Source organism: Eublepharis macularius, chromosome 8, assembly GCF_028583425.1.
Source record: "Eublepharis macularius isolate TG4126 chromosome 8, MPM_Emac_v1.0, whole genome shotgun sequence".
Lineage (NCBI taxonomy): Eukaryota > Metazoa > Chordata > Lepidosauria > Squamata > Eublepharidae > Eublepharis > Eublepharis macularius.
Genome location: NC_072797.1, coordinates 83,040,204 through 83,056,811, shown reverse-complemented (window position 1 = coordinate 83,056,811; position 16,608 = coordinate 83,040,204). Strand labels below are relative to the sequence as shown.

The following is a 16,608-nucleotide window of genomic DNA, read 5'->3' as shown; positions in this document are numbered from 1 at the left end:
CACTTAAGAGTGTAAAGCGGGAGAGGGTGCTCATTGTGGCAAGCCATGAGGGCACAGCGGAAACTTAGTGAAACAGGGCTGTGCCTCGCACTCACATGTGGGAGAAGAGCCACATTCAGAATGTCTCACTGACAACTATCACCCAAGCTCCCTTGCAGGTTACCTGTCTCCTGAGGCCTGGGTCAGGGAGGGGTGAGGGCACACCGACAGGTAAGAAGGAGCTGGCTGTCCTGGTGTCAGGAAGGTCACCTCCTTTCCAACTAATTCTGAATGCTGATTACAGCCACTTCAGCAATCAGGCAGGTGAGACGTGTTCCCTTTTGATTGTGAGAATGAAAGCTCTTCCTTTTTTCCCCAAAGGACTGGGCTTTCCAATCTCTGGGTTCGTTCTGGAGTGTACCCACGCCCGTCATAAATTCCAGACTCATCTTAAATAAAAGTTTATTAGCTTAAGGAGTGTTTGCAAAAAGCATAAAGCACTCTTACACAGGCAACATACATTAAAGTAAGAAAACCGTACTGTTTCTACATAATAAAATCTGCTATCTAAAGCTTGAGAGCTAGCTACCTAGGCATCTCTGTATGGCATCCATTGTTGCTTATCTCACCCGTCCATTAGAATGCTAGCCCTCTGGCATACTTGCATCATGGTCAGAGCTTGGTTGAAGGAAGCTAACTGGGGAACTGGGGGAGCTGAAAAGCCATCTTTTTCAGGATTCACTCCAACCTGGCAACCTAAGTTCCAATCAGGGCTGAGCTGTTAATTAGCGTTTCAGCTATGTGAAAATCTAGGTAGTGAACACAGAGCCTCTCTGAGAACAGTCTCCCAAGGTTGAATCACTGGGAAACTCAGAGACTGCTCCACAAGTGTTATTAATCAGCCCGGCAACCACAAAGCTGAGCAAGGCCACAACCTGACAACATTTACAATTCTGAACCTAAGTCCACCTTTACCAAAGACCTAACTTTGGGCTGACAATCTCCTTACACTCAGCTCGCTTGCTCACACAGGCCTCCTCTTTCTTCAACTCATGCGCTCCCCCCCCCCCCCCCGCACTGGTCTTTGTGCTTGAGGCTCACCGGGGGCATGGCTTCTGCCCATGAGCCAGCACAGCATATGCCTGCCACAGAGGCAGTTGCCCAGGGAGCCATGCTTGACACAGCTATTTTGAAGGGGAAGGCTCCTAGCAGCCCATGCCAGGTTCTTCTCTTCACTAGTGAAAGCGGGGGTCTGGACAGTTGCTGCCCATCATTCCCCCACTCCAACCTGGACCATTAACCCAGCCAGTACCCAAGGAAAGAAACAGGTGGTGGGAGAGATGTGGCCCCCCTGGATAGGTGTTTTCACATGGCATACTGGTCTGGGGAGGAGGGAGCATGCGTGGTGCAAGCAAGCACCAACTCTCTAGCAGCACTCTTAGGGTTAACAGTTTCAACTGGAGAGACTGTTAACCTGAAGGCCACCTGAGCTGGATGAGCTACCCACTCATGACCTCCTTGCCTATCTCCAGAGGGTCCTTTCGGTTGCGACAAGCAGCCCTTCCACTCCAGTGCAGGGATGCCAGCTGGCAGCTGTAGGGGGTCCTGGGGTGGCTGTAACAGCAGCCAGAGCATGTTTACCCGAGAACCTCCCTGGCAGGACATGAATGCCCCCTCATCTGCATAGAGAAATCCATTGCAGCAGCAAGAAGGGTGGGGAGCTGGCCATCCTCTTGCACCCACGTGAGTGTGGCTGGACATGGGAGGCCAGCCCTGTCCAGCAACATGGACTGGGAGATGGCCCCCAGCTGCACGGGGTGGGGGGAGCAACTCAGACACCCCAGTGGGTCCCTCCCCTGTAGCAGGGCAGTTGCCACACACACCCCTCACTGCAAACTGCACCTCCAGGGGGGACCACGCACCTTGCCTGATGCTCAGCCTGTGCAGCTCCCCCTGCCCACGTGCCTCCATGTGGGTGCCGTGACTGCAGGGGCATTTGATACCCAGCTGTCTGCTTTCTGGCCAGGGAGAAGGTGGTGTCAACAGGCAGCAAGGATCATGGCCCACGCATTGGCTGTGCCTTTGCTTGCCACTCAGGTGCCTGTCATGGTGGTGGTGCAGCCACTGGGGGATGCGGGCAGAGTTGTCAGGGGGACAGTGGGGTGTGCGCTCTCCGCTGCATCCTTGCTACACTTTGCTGAGCTTGGCTCTCCCATGAAAGTCCTTAGGGAGCAGGCAAGCGGTGCCACAGGAATGTGGGCACGCAGCCTCAGGATTGCACTGGTAAGCCCACTTTGGGAACCTTGTCCTAAAGGCTCACCAAACCTCAAGCCTGTACAGCTACAGAATGTGCTGTGATTCCTTTCTATCTGAGCTGTCCTCAAGTAGACATTCAATCAGAAGAGAAACTGATTTTTTGGTATTTTTATATTGCAGTTAATTGGATTTGATTGCTTTTTTGGAGAGAAGGGTGACTGGAAGGAATTCCCACAACAGTCTGTCTACACAAGGGTCTACCATCCCTGGTTATGCACTTTCATGAGCAGCACACAGTATGTTAGCTTAGCAATAACAGACAGCAGGAATGGTCACAGATGGTAGTTGCTTTTTTTGCCACTGCAGTCATAAGAATTGTAGCTTCCACAGGCTGGATTGTCTGTTCCACAGCTACACAGGAAGGATTATTGCATAGACAAAGAGTACTATATAATTAGCCCTACTCCTTTTTAGCACTGAGCGTTTGGGATGGGACGTCAAGAACTAATATCTTATATATGTAATAAACCTTTTAAAAAAACCAGACATCCATTAGGGTGAATATGAAAAATACATACACAAACACAATGTCCCCTCGTTTCGAATAGGCAGGAATAGCACTGGCAATGGTAGCAAATCCATATGAATATATGATAGCTTCTTCAGTCCTCATAAACTTGGCAAGCCGCTCCTCCAATTCAAGATGCACATCTGTTTGAGAAAAGTAGTCCATGCGTTTATAATATAACAATTCTGTTATTTAAGAAAGAATCACAAGTATTTAAGATCATTAACACCATGAAAATCCAGATTCCCCCCCAGTATTTTTAGTATTTCATGGAAGTGTTACTGCACTACAGTTTTCTAGCAAAAACTAAGAGAAAATACTGGCCAACAGCCTAGCACTCTATTAAGTGGAATGCCGCTCACCTTACCTTTTCACTACATCACCTTAAAAGGGCTCTTGTACATTAAAAACTATTGGACTATTCCAAAATACCTGCTAGAAATACTCACAAAAGAGAGGTGGTTTGAAATGCATTTGTTATAGAGAAACTAATTTAGTCTTCAGAAAAGATTAAAGAAATAAATACTGAAAAGTTTCAGAGGCTTGTTTAGAAGCTTTGGTAGATTTTTTTTGATTCTGCATTAACACAGAGAATTCCAACTGAAATTCCCTGGGCAACCTAAATGCTAGATGAACCAACAAAGCAATCAGTGGAGTTAAATCTCTTCTCCAGATGCTCATTCCTATCTGCTGCTTTTCCACGGTTCAAATTTTTTCCATATTTACCCCCCCATCTGCAATGTTCCTACTCCCAACTTTTTATGCTGCTGAATTTGTTTCTCATTTAGAATGTTCAGCGGAGACATGAATCATATTCTGGCATTATTTATGTAGTATTACATCATGGATGCACTCATGTTAGTATTATCTGTCATTCTAGAATATAGTATTTTAATCATAACGGGAAGTGGAATGATCCTAATGCAACCTTAACACATGCATCTTCATTTCTGCTATCTGATAGGAAAAAATAAAACTGAACTTAGAAACAAATATTGTAATTAAAGATGCATTTGTGTAGTTAAAAAGAGTCTCACAATCACAACAGCACTACCAGCATATCTGGATACGGAGTTAAACTTTACAGCAATGAAAATATTGATTTCTTTAAGAATGTATCATCAAACACACTATAGAATTAGGTGCCAAAATATTCACATTTAAAGAATAAATATATCCTTGAAAACATATAGTAAAGTTGGAAATACCAATATATCTAATAGTCAACAGCACAATACTTAAATCTGTGGGTCAGGGCCACGAACAGACTAGGGAGACTTTTCAGCAAACTTGGGCAACCCCTCTCCCTTGCGTTGTTTGCAGAAATATCTGGAAGCAAGGGAAAAATGGAGGGGGGATTAAATTCCTCAAAACAGAGGAGCATTGCCTGAGCGTGCACACAGTACACCTGGGTTGAAGCCACTACCTGCTTGCATAGGCAGCATCGCTACAGGTACGGCATAAAAGGGGCAAGCATGCAGAATGGTAAGTGACAGGTAGATGGGACTGCAGAATGACACAAGAGGAGGAGAGTGATCATGATCATGATCGATCCAGGCAGGCAGGCAGAAGTCACCTCCCCCCATTACTTGAGATGGATGGGAGAGGAGCTGTCACTACATGCAGGCAAGCACTTCAGCCAAGCTGGGTAGTGGGTCAGCTCGCCAAATGGCAGGGGAGGATGGGCAGACAGGTAGAGCAACAAGGAGGAGGAAAACAAACTGGTAGAGAGATCTGATGGAGGAAAGAGGGGCAGTGGAAGGGCAAGTGGGAGGTGGGGACCAGAGTTGAGGGTAAGGGGAGAGAAGTAGGACATGGAAAGAAAAAGATGGGAGGTGGCGGCAGTGAGAGGAAAGGGGAAAGATGGGTGGCTCTGGGCAGATATCAAAAACCAAAGAACAAAGCAGGGACCAGAGAGGGAATTTCCCTGGGAGTTTCTTATGGGTCCCCTCTTGTCATTATCAAACATTGCAGATTGCCTTACATAAAAGTTTTCTTCCTACACATTTTGAGTAAAACCTTGTCTTAAAAAAGCATTTCACTCATTCCATAAGAGAAAATACTTCCTTTGCAAAATAAATACTTCCTCTGCCTCCCCAAATTTCCTAATTTTTCCATTGGAAACATAAAAAAAGAAATCCTCAGAAAACTATGGGGAAACTCCATTTTCCCCAGGACATTCACGTCTCCAGGCTCAATCCAGTTAAGTCTTGGAATACCACCCATACACCAAAATGTCCAACCAGGCTCACAAGAACAGTGTTTCATCACTCCTTCTGCTAACATACCTGCACACCTGAGCTCAATGCAGGAAAGAGGAAGTTCAGGAACACTTCCCATATACCTACCTAGTCCTCCCTTTATGAGGGAACGAAAACAGAACTGTGGGATTTCCCCCCACATATATTCTATACATATTAAATCCATATTTTTCTTGGCATGTAAATTATTTTTCAGACATAACAATATGAATACAAATCACCTTATTTAGATATATAGCCACACATTTATAGAATGGAAAAAGTGACACCAACCCATGACCTGAAACAATCAGCAGGTCATCTCCTCTCAATTATTTTTATCATTTATTCCACTTCTTAATCCAAAACTGGCTCCAAAAGAGGTTCACATGAATAAAAAGAAAGAATACAAATGACATTAAAAATCAGCACTGATGTTTTCTAGGGAAAGGGGCTTGCTGCTGGAGTTCAATCCAAGCATAATGGAAAATAGGCCCCACTGGAGTAGAGGCTAGAAAACATTGTCTATTCACTCCTTTCTTCTCCCACAGGCAACAATAAGGATTGCTGCATGTATCTTCAGATTGAAGCTCCACTAAACCTTTTTCCTCTATACATTATTTGCCAACTCTTCATTTTCAGGCTAAATTCTGATGACTAACATCTCCAAAGAAACTGGATATTAAACTCTAATGATAGAGAAGATGTGTGGGACATTGAGCTATTTCTAAGCACTTTGTTACTACCTATCAGAGAGCATACCAAATGCTGAGCATGTACATTTAAAGCAACAGCTGCCCCTTCACAATAGTACTAGGAAATCATTAACTTGTACAGTAAAAACCTGATCACTGTAAAGCTAGTTAAAGCAACCCGTACTAATAAAGTATTTTACTGCCACCAAGATGGTTAGAAAAAGAGACAGGGACAGAAAATGTCACCAACTACAATGCCAAGCAATTGATATGATGAACAGTTTGCCATGAGAATCCTGAACAGTCTCAAATTTCAACCCTTTAATCAAGCACTATGGAATCCAGTATAACTTCCAGGCAGTCAGACCATAAGGAAGAGAAACCATCTTCATTGTATTGCTGTCTTTACTGTGCTCTACAGAGATGAAAGAGGAATGTGAAACATCCTCACGTTTTGTGATTAAACACAGGTTGGGAATTTCACAGGACAATTTGCATTATGAAAATCTCTGGCTGGAGATGGAGGCTTCAAACCCCTTTGACCTAGTATGTCAGCATACACCGCAAACCCAGCAATGCAGAAAACTAGTTTTTTTAAGTACTTCAGCCAGAAATCAGACTGCCCTCTTGTGTCTTCTACAAAAGCTTCTGTTCAAAATTTGTGGTATTTTACTCTTCTCTGTGCTCATTCTACAAGACTTTTTCTACAGCCACTCAGCTCCAGAAACTGCCTTTATGTCCTGTTGCTCAGGCTCAAGGCAGTTCCTGCGGCTCCTGCAGCTGGAAGAGGTTATATATAAAGCGCTGCCTGTGGTTCAGTAGTGTGAGGAAACAGCCATATTCTTTAACTCCTCCATCAATTCCTTACAACTTCCAGAAGAAGCTCTTCCAAGACTAGAATTCTCCATGGAAGTCCAACAAGGCCTCTCTGCAGGGAAAACAGAGAGCTCTCAAGCTGCCACCCTGAGGCTTCAAGGACTGCAAAACTCCATTCATCACAGGAAGTGTTACATGTTATACATTGGGGATTTATTTATATGGGGGTTTTTTGGTGAGAAGTTTTGTGACAGAATTTTAAAATAGCTATGTTTTTATAAACTGTGGGCTAGTGGAAGTCACTACAACATCGAGGAGCATTTCTCCTTGGAAGCGACCTATGCAGCCCATCAACCCTCTCTACTTCTTCTGTTTCAGATTTCTGCAATACAATTCTTATTACATTATTGGATGTCCCACTCGGTTGTTTATATTGACTTACAGTGTAATCTACCTTGAGTCTCAGTGAGAAAGGCAGACAAAAAAAATGCCTATAATACACAGCCCTTTGAGAGTGCATTTTTACACACCTAATCCACACATCACACACACTTTCTTTTGTTCACACTGCAAAGCAAACTGGTTTAGACAGAGGGTGAATATATGAGAATGTCCTCCCACCTAGTTCCTTTATAGGAGGTAACATTTAGTTATTAGTATTTTTAATACTGTATAGCAACAAGAAAAATATGCCACAACTTACCAAAAGTGCCATAAAATCCTCTAGGCCCACAAGTTCCAACACCATATTTTGACAGAGAAGCTTGGGCTGCATTCTTTAAAATAACGTAAGAGGGGGGAAGTTAAAGAGCGATTCTGTGATAGAAAGGAAATCAATACTGTTCTATTCTGCATTGTTACCACTGACACTCCCACATTCAAGCTAGTTCAGATTAACAGAACACAGCCACCTTATGCACAAGATCACAGGCAGAGATCTGAAGGGATTCAGTACAGTTTAAATCAATAAAGCTAAGCAAGCTAAACTCTAGGGGCAAGGACCTTGCTACAATAACACCTGAGAACCTCATGCTCTGAGTAGGATATAACACCTCCCCCCGCCCCCCACCAAATAACCATTTCAATAAAGGGCCACAGAACCTTAACTTCAAGTCCTTCCTCTTCTCAGCAATAGGCTCTAATGATATTAGTAGTAACTGCTAGCCTTGTACCATCCTTTCCTTAGAAAACAAATATTTTGAAAAGGCTCCTATTACCTGAAATTCTGATTTAACAGAAACCATTTAGAACACCCACATCCATATACATATGTAATAAACTGCACTGTTGCTTTACACAGTGAAAAGTAAAACTTTCTCTTGTCAACAAGCTTTTATTTAATAAGATGACACACATAAATTCACAATAGTTGAAAGCCCCAACTGAAAATAAATAGGATGTAAGCATCTGCAGCCTTCACACAAGGACATCACTAAGGGAGGCTATTCAAAGAGATCAATCCTGTTCATGAAAAAAAATTGTTGTCAAAGATGACATGCATCTCTAGTAAGAAAGATATTAGATTTGGATAGACAATTCATGCAGTCACCAAGTTTGAGAGACTTTCTCTTTACTATCAAGCGCTGTTCAAGCAGCTATACAAGATACTCACCTTAACCCTTTCATTATCCAGAAGCCCAAGGAAATTGAACGATGCAAAATTTATGCATTCTTTGCCATTCACAGTAATTTTATGACTTGGAGGCCTTTAAAAAAAATGAAAGCATTAAACACCGCTCAGCTTAATAGCAGTCAATATAACTTTGTGTTTCAAATAGATGTTGTGTTTTGGAGAAGAGTACTTTAAACATTTCTGCAAATTCCTCAATATCCCGAATTTAAAATCACTAGCCAGTTGAAGAAACTGTATGATCTGGCTATCAATATATCTAATTCTCAATGCAACAACATCTGTTGAAACTTAAATCTGAAGACTAGAGCCACGAGCAGATAACACATTTCTAGAAACCTGAGAAAAGCCCCAGGTTTGTAGAAAAATCTGAAATCTAAAAACAAACACACACTGAGGGGTTAAAACCCAAAATGACAGAAGCAACACTTGCAGCTTTAAGAAACAAATGTCCTCAGTGGCCATTGCTAGGCAGCCACAAGAGTAATGCCAGTCTTCAAGCCGTGGCTTTTGTTAATAAAAGGCAGGGAAAAACAGCAGGGCACTTTTCAGGGCGGCTTTGGCCTTTGCGGGAGGACTTGTCAGGGAACAAGCCTGGCAGCAACCACAAGGCAAATTGCTGCCACATGACTTGAATAACTTACACCTGGCTGCTAGTTACTATTCAACAGGAGATAACCAAAAAGGTTGAAAGAGAAAACTTTTGTGTAAAATATTAGGCTATATATCCAAATATAGGGTGTAAAGTACAAAAAAAAATGTAACCACTGAGGGAGGCTGTACAGCCAAAATGCATTTGGTATACTTCGGTATACATGTATTTTATACCACAACAAACTATACCTGGGCATAGGAAAGATTCCTGAAACATGTGACATCCCCATATGCATAGTTGTTATAAAATTCTTTTTATATTAGGGGAAGGTATGGATATATGTATTCAAAACTGACGGATTTTTAATATATGGTTTTAATGCTTATAATTATTTTTGGATTTAATATAGTTTTTAGCTCTTTTGGATATATATATACCTTAATATTTCTACACAAAAGGGTTTTTTCCAGCCTTTCTGCTTACCTGTTTTTCTCTGAGTTGAAACTGCCCCCACTCTGTTTTTTGCCTTTGGACTGTTCAATAGCAGCCACCCCACAAACCCATGTTATGAAGTGGTTAGAGTTTCAGACTAGGAACTGGGAGACCCACGCTTGAATCCCCATTCACTCATGGAAGCTCGTCGGCAGCTGACCTTAGCCAATTACACACTCAGCATAACCCATCTCACAGAGCTGTTGTGAGGACCAAACGGAGGAGAGAATTATATGAGCTGCTCTGAGTCCCCATTATTGAGAAAGGCGGGATAAATTAAATTAATAACCATAGCTGAAGATAGTGAGGATAAAAGGTAAGTTCATTGGTGGGAAGGAAAGGGAGAAGGAAGCTAGGAAAGGTGAGGGTATGGGTGCTGCCAAGAGGAGGAAGAGATAGTATGAGGAGGGTGATACAGGAAAAAGTGAAGGGCCCCCTACAGGTTCTTGAGGGTTCACTACTACATAACTGGGCCTCGTCCATCGACCAGAACAATGTGGAGTTTTCCCAACGAGGAGAGTGAAAACTGAAGATGTGGGGGAAAATAAGCGTAATGTGGGTGGGAAATAGAGAAGTAAGCAGGAAAAGGGGAATAGGGACTTTCTGGGAAATGAAGAAAGTATTGACTAGAAGAAAACGACATGCCCCTCACAAGTACTTATGGGTTCCCTGTTTATTTAAATACGGGTGTGTGTCTGTATATGTGAGCATACTATCCCACTATGTAAAGAAATTTTCCTAATTTTTCTTTTAATACATGCAGCTTATATGTTTCAGCAAAGCAATCCTGGTACTATCAGCAAATGCTGGAACTCAAAGGCAACAGCATTCCTAACTGATGAAGTTATGCCTTTGTACATTTCAAGGATTACCTCTGAGAGTCTTTGGAAAACATTTATGTATTTATATACATATATAAATATATACATATATAAATGCAAGATGAAATAAATGCAAGTTTTAAAGTACCATTCAGGAAATTCTAAACTGCTTAAAAATCATTAGATTTCATTGTTTAATTCATTAAAAAAATGCATGGGAATTTGGCTTGCTAACCAAGCCATTAAGATAGGATAACAGAACAAGAATCATTAGTGTGGAGATAATTTTAACTAGAGTAATAAGCTATGATGAGGTTGTGACTTGGTACTATAAGCATTTTATACAGTTTTATCAAAGTGCTATAAAATTGATAATACCATATATGCTTAATCATTCAAAAGGTCACTGTACTGTTATTACATTTTCTATACAATTAATTAAAGCCTAGTCTACCAGTTTAATGACCAATACAAATTTCTGAGGTAAAGACAACTTAGCAGTACATGTCTTTATTAACTTGACCACGTGAATCGCATTATTCACCACCAGTGTATATGAGGCACAAATGTATTATGAAGGTTAACAATTTCAGGTACCATGACTGTAAGGTACTGATTAGTAAGACTGGTGATCTTGTATTTTAAAATACAATATTCAGCTATGAGACAACAACTGTCAGCATGGGATTACAATGTTAGTCTGCATAAGTAAATTAACTCAACATATCAGTCATTATTATACACTGAATCCAACATAGTATGACAGGTAAGTTTATAGTGTTCAGTAAGCAGTCTGAATTCATTTTAAACATTCTGCTTCTATGAGTTAAATGCATTTCAATCCAGCATGGAGCTTTCATGTACTAGGAAATGCTTATTATTCTGAAAGAACAAAATTTAGTCACATTTCATCATACTGGAAGTTTTTTTTTAAAACAAACCCAATATAATAACTGCGTGCTTATATACCGCCCTTCTGGACAGATTACTGCCTACTCAGAGGAGTGAATAAAGTCAGTGTTATTATTATCCCCACAGTACAACTGGGGAGCTAGAGCTGATAGGAGGAGCTTACCCAAGGCCACCTGCAGAGCTCACGGCAATAGTGGGAGTTGAATCAAAAGAGTGCCACTCTGACAGAACCACTTAACCATTATGTTATGGCATAGTGAATATAACTGTATCAATTATGTTCACGCAACACATATATTTTAGTAACCTTGGGACTCCATTTTGATTTAAAATTCTTCACAGACAACTTGCTGGCACCCACATGCCAAAAGCCCCCTTGTCAAAGTGCACACGGCAATACACGCAGGTCATGTGGAGGCCTCTCCATTCTCAAGTGTCTTCAAAATAATCCATTAAGAACTGTACAAGCAACACTATAAAAGCAAGTTTAAATAAAATGTTTGGCTTGCCAGTATACTGCCTACAACATCAGGTCTCAAGATGCAGCTTATTTTACAGACCCACAACTCAAAAGCTCTTTACTGAAGTTCTAATCCATTTCACCCCATCCTCTTGACAGGAAGGGATTTGCACTAGAGACAGCAAGAAACTTCCATATAGATTAATAATTCCTAGCTGGAAGTGGGATGATCAGAGACCTGCAAAATTTCAGGTGTTAAAAGAAAATAGAAAAAGAGCAATGCCAAACATAACCTCATCTTTTGTTATTCAACTGAAAAACACACTAGGCTGTTATTGTTTATGGATATAGAGTAGCAGCTTTCATTACAGTGAAATCCTTTGCACTGGAAGATAAAATGAAACCCAGTTCAATTTTATAAAAGAAGTAGCTTTGATGGCCACATTTTGACCTGTACCTTTTTGGTGGCACTCAGACAATTAGAGCTCCTTAGGCTGAACTATTTGATCCAACAACCAATCAGAGCATGTTCTAGCTACTACTGAGGCGATCCACAAGCTAAATGACCATGAGTGGCAGAGGCAGCTATGTAAGTTCCTGCCCTTCAAAAAAAGGGGACAGCCAATTCTGATCTCTTCTCTCAGGAGAAGAGACCCTGCTCTTAAATCCAGGAAACCAAGAGGGCGTAATTTTCATGTTCGTTAGATAAAGGTATAAGAAGGGCTCCCCCTCCATTTTTACAAATCCAGAGGAGTTAGCCGTGTTAGTCTGTAGTAGCAAAATAGAAAAGAGTCCAGTAGCACCTTTAAGACTAACCAATTTTACTGTAGCATAAGCTTTCAAGAACCACCGTTCTCTTCATCAGAGAAGGGCAGTTCTCGAAAGCTTATGCCACAGTAAAGTTGGTTAGTCTTAAAGGTGCTACTGGACTCTTTTCTATTTTATCTTTACGAAGGAACTGCAGACTTCTGGAATACGCTCACAGACCCCAGTTTAAGAAACACTGTAATAAGCCAATAAAACCCACAGGTTCACAGCATACTACAAATATTATAGAGTATGTCTCAAACTTCCCTATAAAAGACACTAGTAAGGGACACTGGACAAACAACTATTAATTGCTTGAAAAAAAAATTAAGTGGCATGATTAATAGCATGAAAGATCAACTAATATCTTCTGTTTATAATTGAAAGGCTATCCAGAAATTCACTGGCTTACTCATGTTATTCAACCTCTGCATAAAGCTTTTAGTAGAAAAATTGGAATTGGATGCCATCAATATGCAGATCAGTCCCAGCTCTATGTCTCACTATTCAAATCCCCTGGTGATGCAGTAGTGGTACTGAGTTGCTGCTTTACAGCTGTTGTCAATTGGCTGAAAGCAAACAAATTGCAATTGAACCCAGAAAAGACAGAAGTGATGCTGGTTGGAAAAACAGAGCTCTTTTTTTAAAAATAGATATTTTAATTTTATTATTGATAAACAGAGCTCTTGAAAGACATTGTGCTTCCCATCTTTAATGGGGTCCAGTTGACCCTGGCTTCAGAGAAAAGCCTAGAGGTTATATTGGATCCAGCACTGCTACTAGAAAAGCAAGTAAATGAAGGGTAAAAACAGCCTTCTCTCAGCTTAGACTAGCCTGGGAAATGGCCCCCTACCTCAACATGGCTGATCTCGTTACCTGGATTCATGCCATGGTAACATCGAAACTAGACTACTGTCATTCACTCTGTCATTCACTCTACATAGGTCTTCCCTCAAAGTAAACTTGGAGACTCAAGCTGGTGCAAAATGCTGCAGCTTGTTTACTTTCAGCTAGATGGAGTATGCTTATCATTCCATTCTACAGTCACTCTACTGGCTACCCTCAGTTACCAGGCTCAATTCAAGGTCATGATTATTATATTCAAAGCCCTTCATGGCCTAGGCCCCTCATATCTGCAAAATCACTTCTCCCACTCTGTTCCAGCAAAGCAGCTTCTGCAGAATCACCCTGCAGCTAGGATAAATCGACAACTGCCTGTACACGTGATTTCTCTGTGGTAGCTTCCACTTTGTGGAATGGCCTGTCTGAGGAGGCCAGGAAAGCTCCCAACTCGCCTGACTTTTCACAAACGATGCAAGACTGAATTATTCAGGAGAGTTATAGCTCAGAGAGACCTTGGTATGGGACAGAGACTATAGACTAGGCTATTAGGTACTGTCTGCTGACGTTGCTAAAGGTGCCATGTTAATTACTTGCAATTAAATTCAGAAAGGTTTCATCTACGCGGTTTTCTGCTAGTTTTTCATTTTTTTGCAGCTACCATAACTTATTTTATCAGTTTTCATTTAATGTCCTATCTGTTGATAACGTCATATTTTGCTCTGTGAATGTCCTAGCTAATGATTATATTACATTCACTTGAAGTATTGTAAACAAACAACAACAAAAATAATGAAGTTTAGTTTTCTGAAGAGTTAGAACTGGAGCAGGCAACCTTTTTCGTCTGAGTTATGGGGGGAAAACATTTCTGCCTATGAAGATGTGGGTGTGAGGGCAAACAAATTGGGAGGAAGAGGGAGAAATGGACTAAGGTTATGGTTAGATACAGATGGAGCAAGCCAAGCTTCACTAATTCTGCTAGCACTTCAGTGATTCTTCTCAGTCCCAGTTTGTGGATGCACACAACCAGAAGGCATAATATATGCCCATTATCTCTTCTAATGTTGCTGGCCCCAGCGGTTACTGCTAGCATCAGAAGGCATAGTAGCATTGGTTACCTGGGCTTTGTATGCCAAGCAAGATGGACTGCATATGTGAAAATTAATCAAAGATATGAATCATATATACAAGTCATATATACAAAAATTCAATGAGTCATATATACAAAATTTCAAAGGTTAGAGACCAAAAGCTGAATATATCCAGACAAATTAATGGCAAAACACAATACAGTCAGTACATGGAAGTAATTTACAAAGTGCCAGGACCAATATCAATGTAAAGTCAAAGTAAGCTGGTTCAGACCACAAACATGTAGTATATACTCATAAAGGAAAAGGGTAGGTAATCAGTTCATGTGTACAAACAATGTCCATATGTGGGCAACACCAAAAACTCCTATGAAAGGGCCAACGGGCTCATGCTTGCATATTTCATATTCCCGTTTCACAGGTCATTGCTTCCTCAGGGCGGTAACCAGGTGCCACACACAGAAAAAAAGATTGAAGTCTTAAACCAAACAGACACACAGATTCACAGCCTCAGTGGGAGCGGTCCGGCAGCACAACACGCCGGACAACTCCCCTCAGGCTAAGGGAGAATTGGTATAAAATATCTTACAGATTGTATATTACCCCTAAGGACTAATAAGAATTATAGTGGAAGGTGTTGGAAATGTCAATGCACGGGTGCAACATTCTATCGTATGTGGTGGACATGCAAGAAGGCAAGAAGATATTTGATAAAAATACATGAATAGATGAAAAAGATATTAAAGTTTCGCTTTATACTGAACCCTAAAAATATGTTATTAAATATTTTACCAAGTAATATTATAAAAGTACACAGCAAACTTTTAAAATATATGGTGACAGCAGTGAGACTAGTATATGCAATAAAATGGAAGGCAGAATCTTGTCCAGATGTGACTGACTGACTGACCAAATTGTATGAATACAATTTGGCTAAATTAACTTCTTATATGTATAACAGACCATCCTAGAATTTCAGAAAAAATTGAAAGCTTTCTTTGATTATGTAGCTAAAAACCAAGAATAATTAATAATGAAATAGACCAATTATTAAATTAAATTAGTAATATAAAATGTTGAATAGAATGTATTTATAATGTATAAATAAGTATGGGGATGGATAGGAGAAATACTCTGTAGTTTATATTTTTGCTATATATTCTGTTATATATAATTATTCCTTGTTCTTTTATGTACTGTCTAATACTATTCTGTTTCTTAAATACATATAAACCTAAAAATTCCAACCCCCCCCCCAGACTATTAAAGGAAAGAGTGTACCTTTAAAATCCACTAGTTAAATCCTGTGAAACCATTAAAGCCATAATCCTGTACATGCTTACTTGTAATTAAGTATCAGGTTCAGTTTATGACACAAGATTCAAGACCACATTGAATTTTGGGGGATGGAGAGGTCAAATTTTTGAGATCGGTTGGTATCAAGGAATTGCCTTACAGTAAGAGGAGTGATAATGTACCCTTTTGACAGACCAAAGACAAACTGCTTTTCCATATTGATTCAATGAGTTCCATGTTTTTACTACATCGAGGAAAAGTAGAAAACATCAAATCTTAATAGCTAACCACTAGTTTTAGCGCCCACCTTAACACAACTAAGGCATTCTGTGTTTTGTTGATTACTCGTTGACATTCCCTCGGCTTATAATCTTTAGAGTCACCAACAGAAGCATTTGCTACACAAATTCTGGGGGGGAAAGTTATCAGTCCACTAATTATTGCAAATAAAATGACTGTCTATCCTAGTGCCTACTTTAAAGTATTTTGGAATTCAACTATATGTTCAAATGTTGCTCCATGCTGTAGCCTTGTTCTCAAATTTTGCAATAAAACAACAACAATAGTCTTTGCAAATGATTGATGCTGTTGCCCTAAGTATACTTTCTAGGAAGCAAGTAGCTTTGAAGTTAGTAGGATTTGCTACAAGTAAACAGACACAGGATTGGAAAATAAGTCTAACATGAAATCCCTTCATTCTAAATTTACCCTGAAACAACATTATAGTTGAGAGCTGGATGGTCTTTAGATACAGGAGGAACCAAAGGTTCTGGCTGCCATTCTTCAATCAACTCTTCCTTTTCCTAAAACAGACAAAAGCCAAAATATTGAGCTTTACTACAACTACAAGAACAGCAAAAAGACTGCTAGTTCTAAGTAGCTGGTGACAGTTACACATGTTTGGTGAATCAAAAGGATATAAAACAGTTAAAGGTAAAGAGGGCAGATTGATTTAATTTGAATTTTCATGATTTTAAAATGACCAATTTAAAATAATGCTCCCTGCAAGTCACATATTTCCCAGACATGCAGAAATGGGGAACTATTACAAATACAAAATACTAGTTTGCACTAAGCACTTTTCTCTTACATAGGAACACCACAGGAGAA

General features: G+C 40.4%; 1 protein-coding gene across 1 annotated transcript in view; it reads right to left on the bottom strand.

The window, feature by feature from the left end:
* The window catches only part of SPTLC1 (serine palmitoyltransferase long chain base subunit 1), a 36,936-nt gene that overhangs the window by 14,853 nt on the left and 5,475 nt on the right, over positions 1-16,608 (bottom strand). The window contains exons 3-6 of the mRNA XM_054986630.1: positions 16,207-16,301; positions 8,167-8,260; positions 7,258-7,330; positions 2,814-2,946 (exon numbers count right to left, since the gene is read on the bottom strand). Coding sequence (XP_054842605.1) covers positions 2,814-2,946; positions 7,258-7,330; positions 8,167-8,260; positions 16,207-16,301 — 395 coding nt within the window. The remainder of the gene's footprint in view (positions 1-2,813; positions 2,947-7,257; positions 7,331-8,166; positions 8,261-16,206; positions 16,302-16,608) is intronic.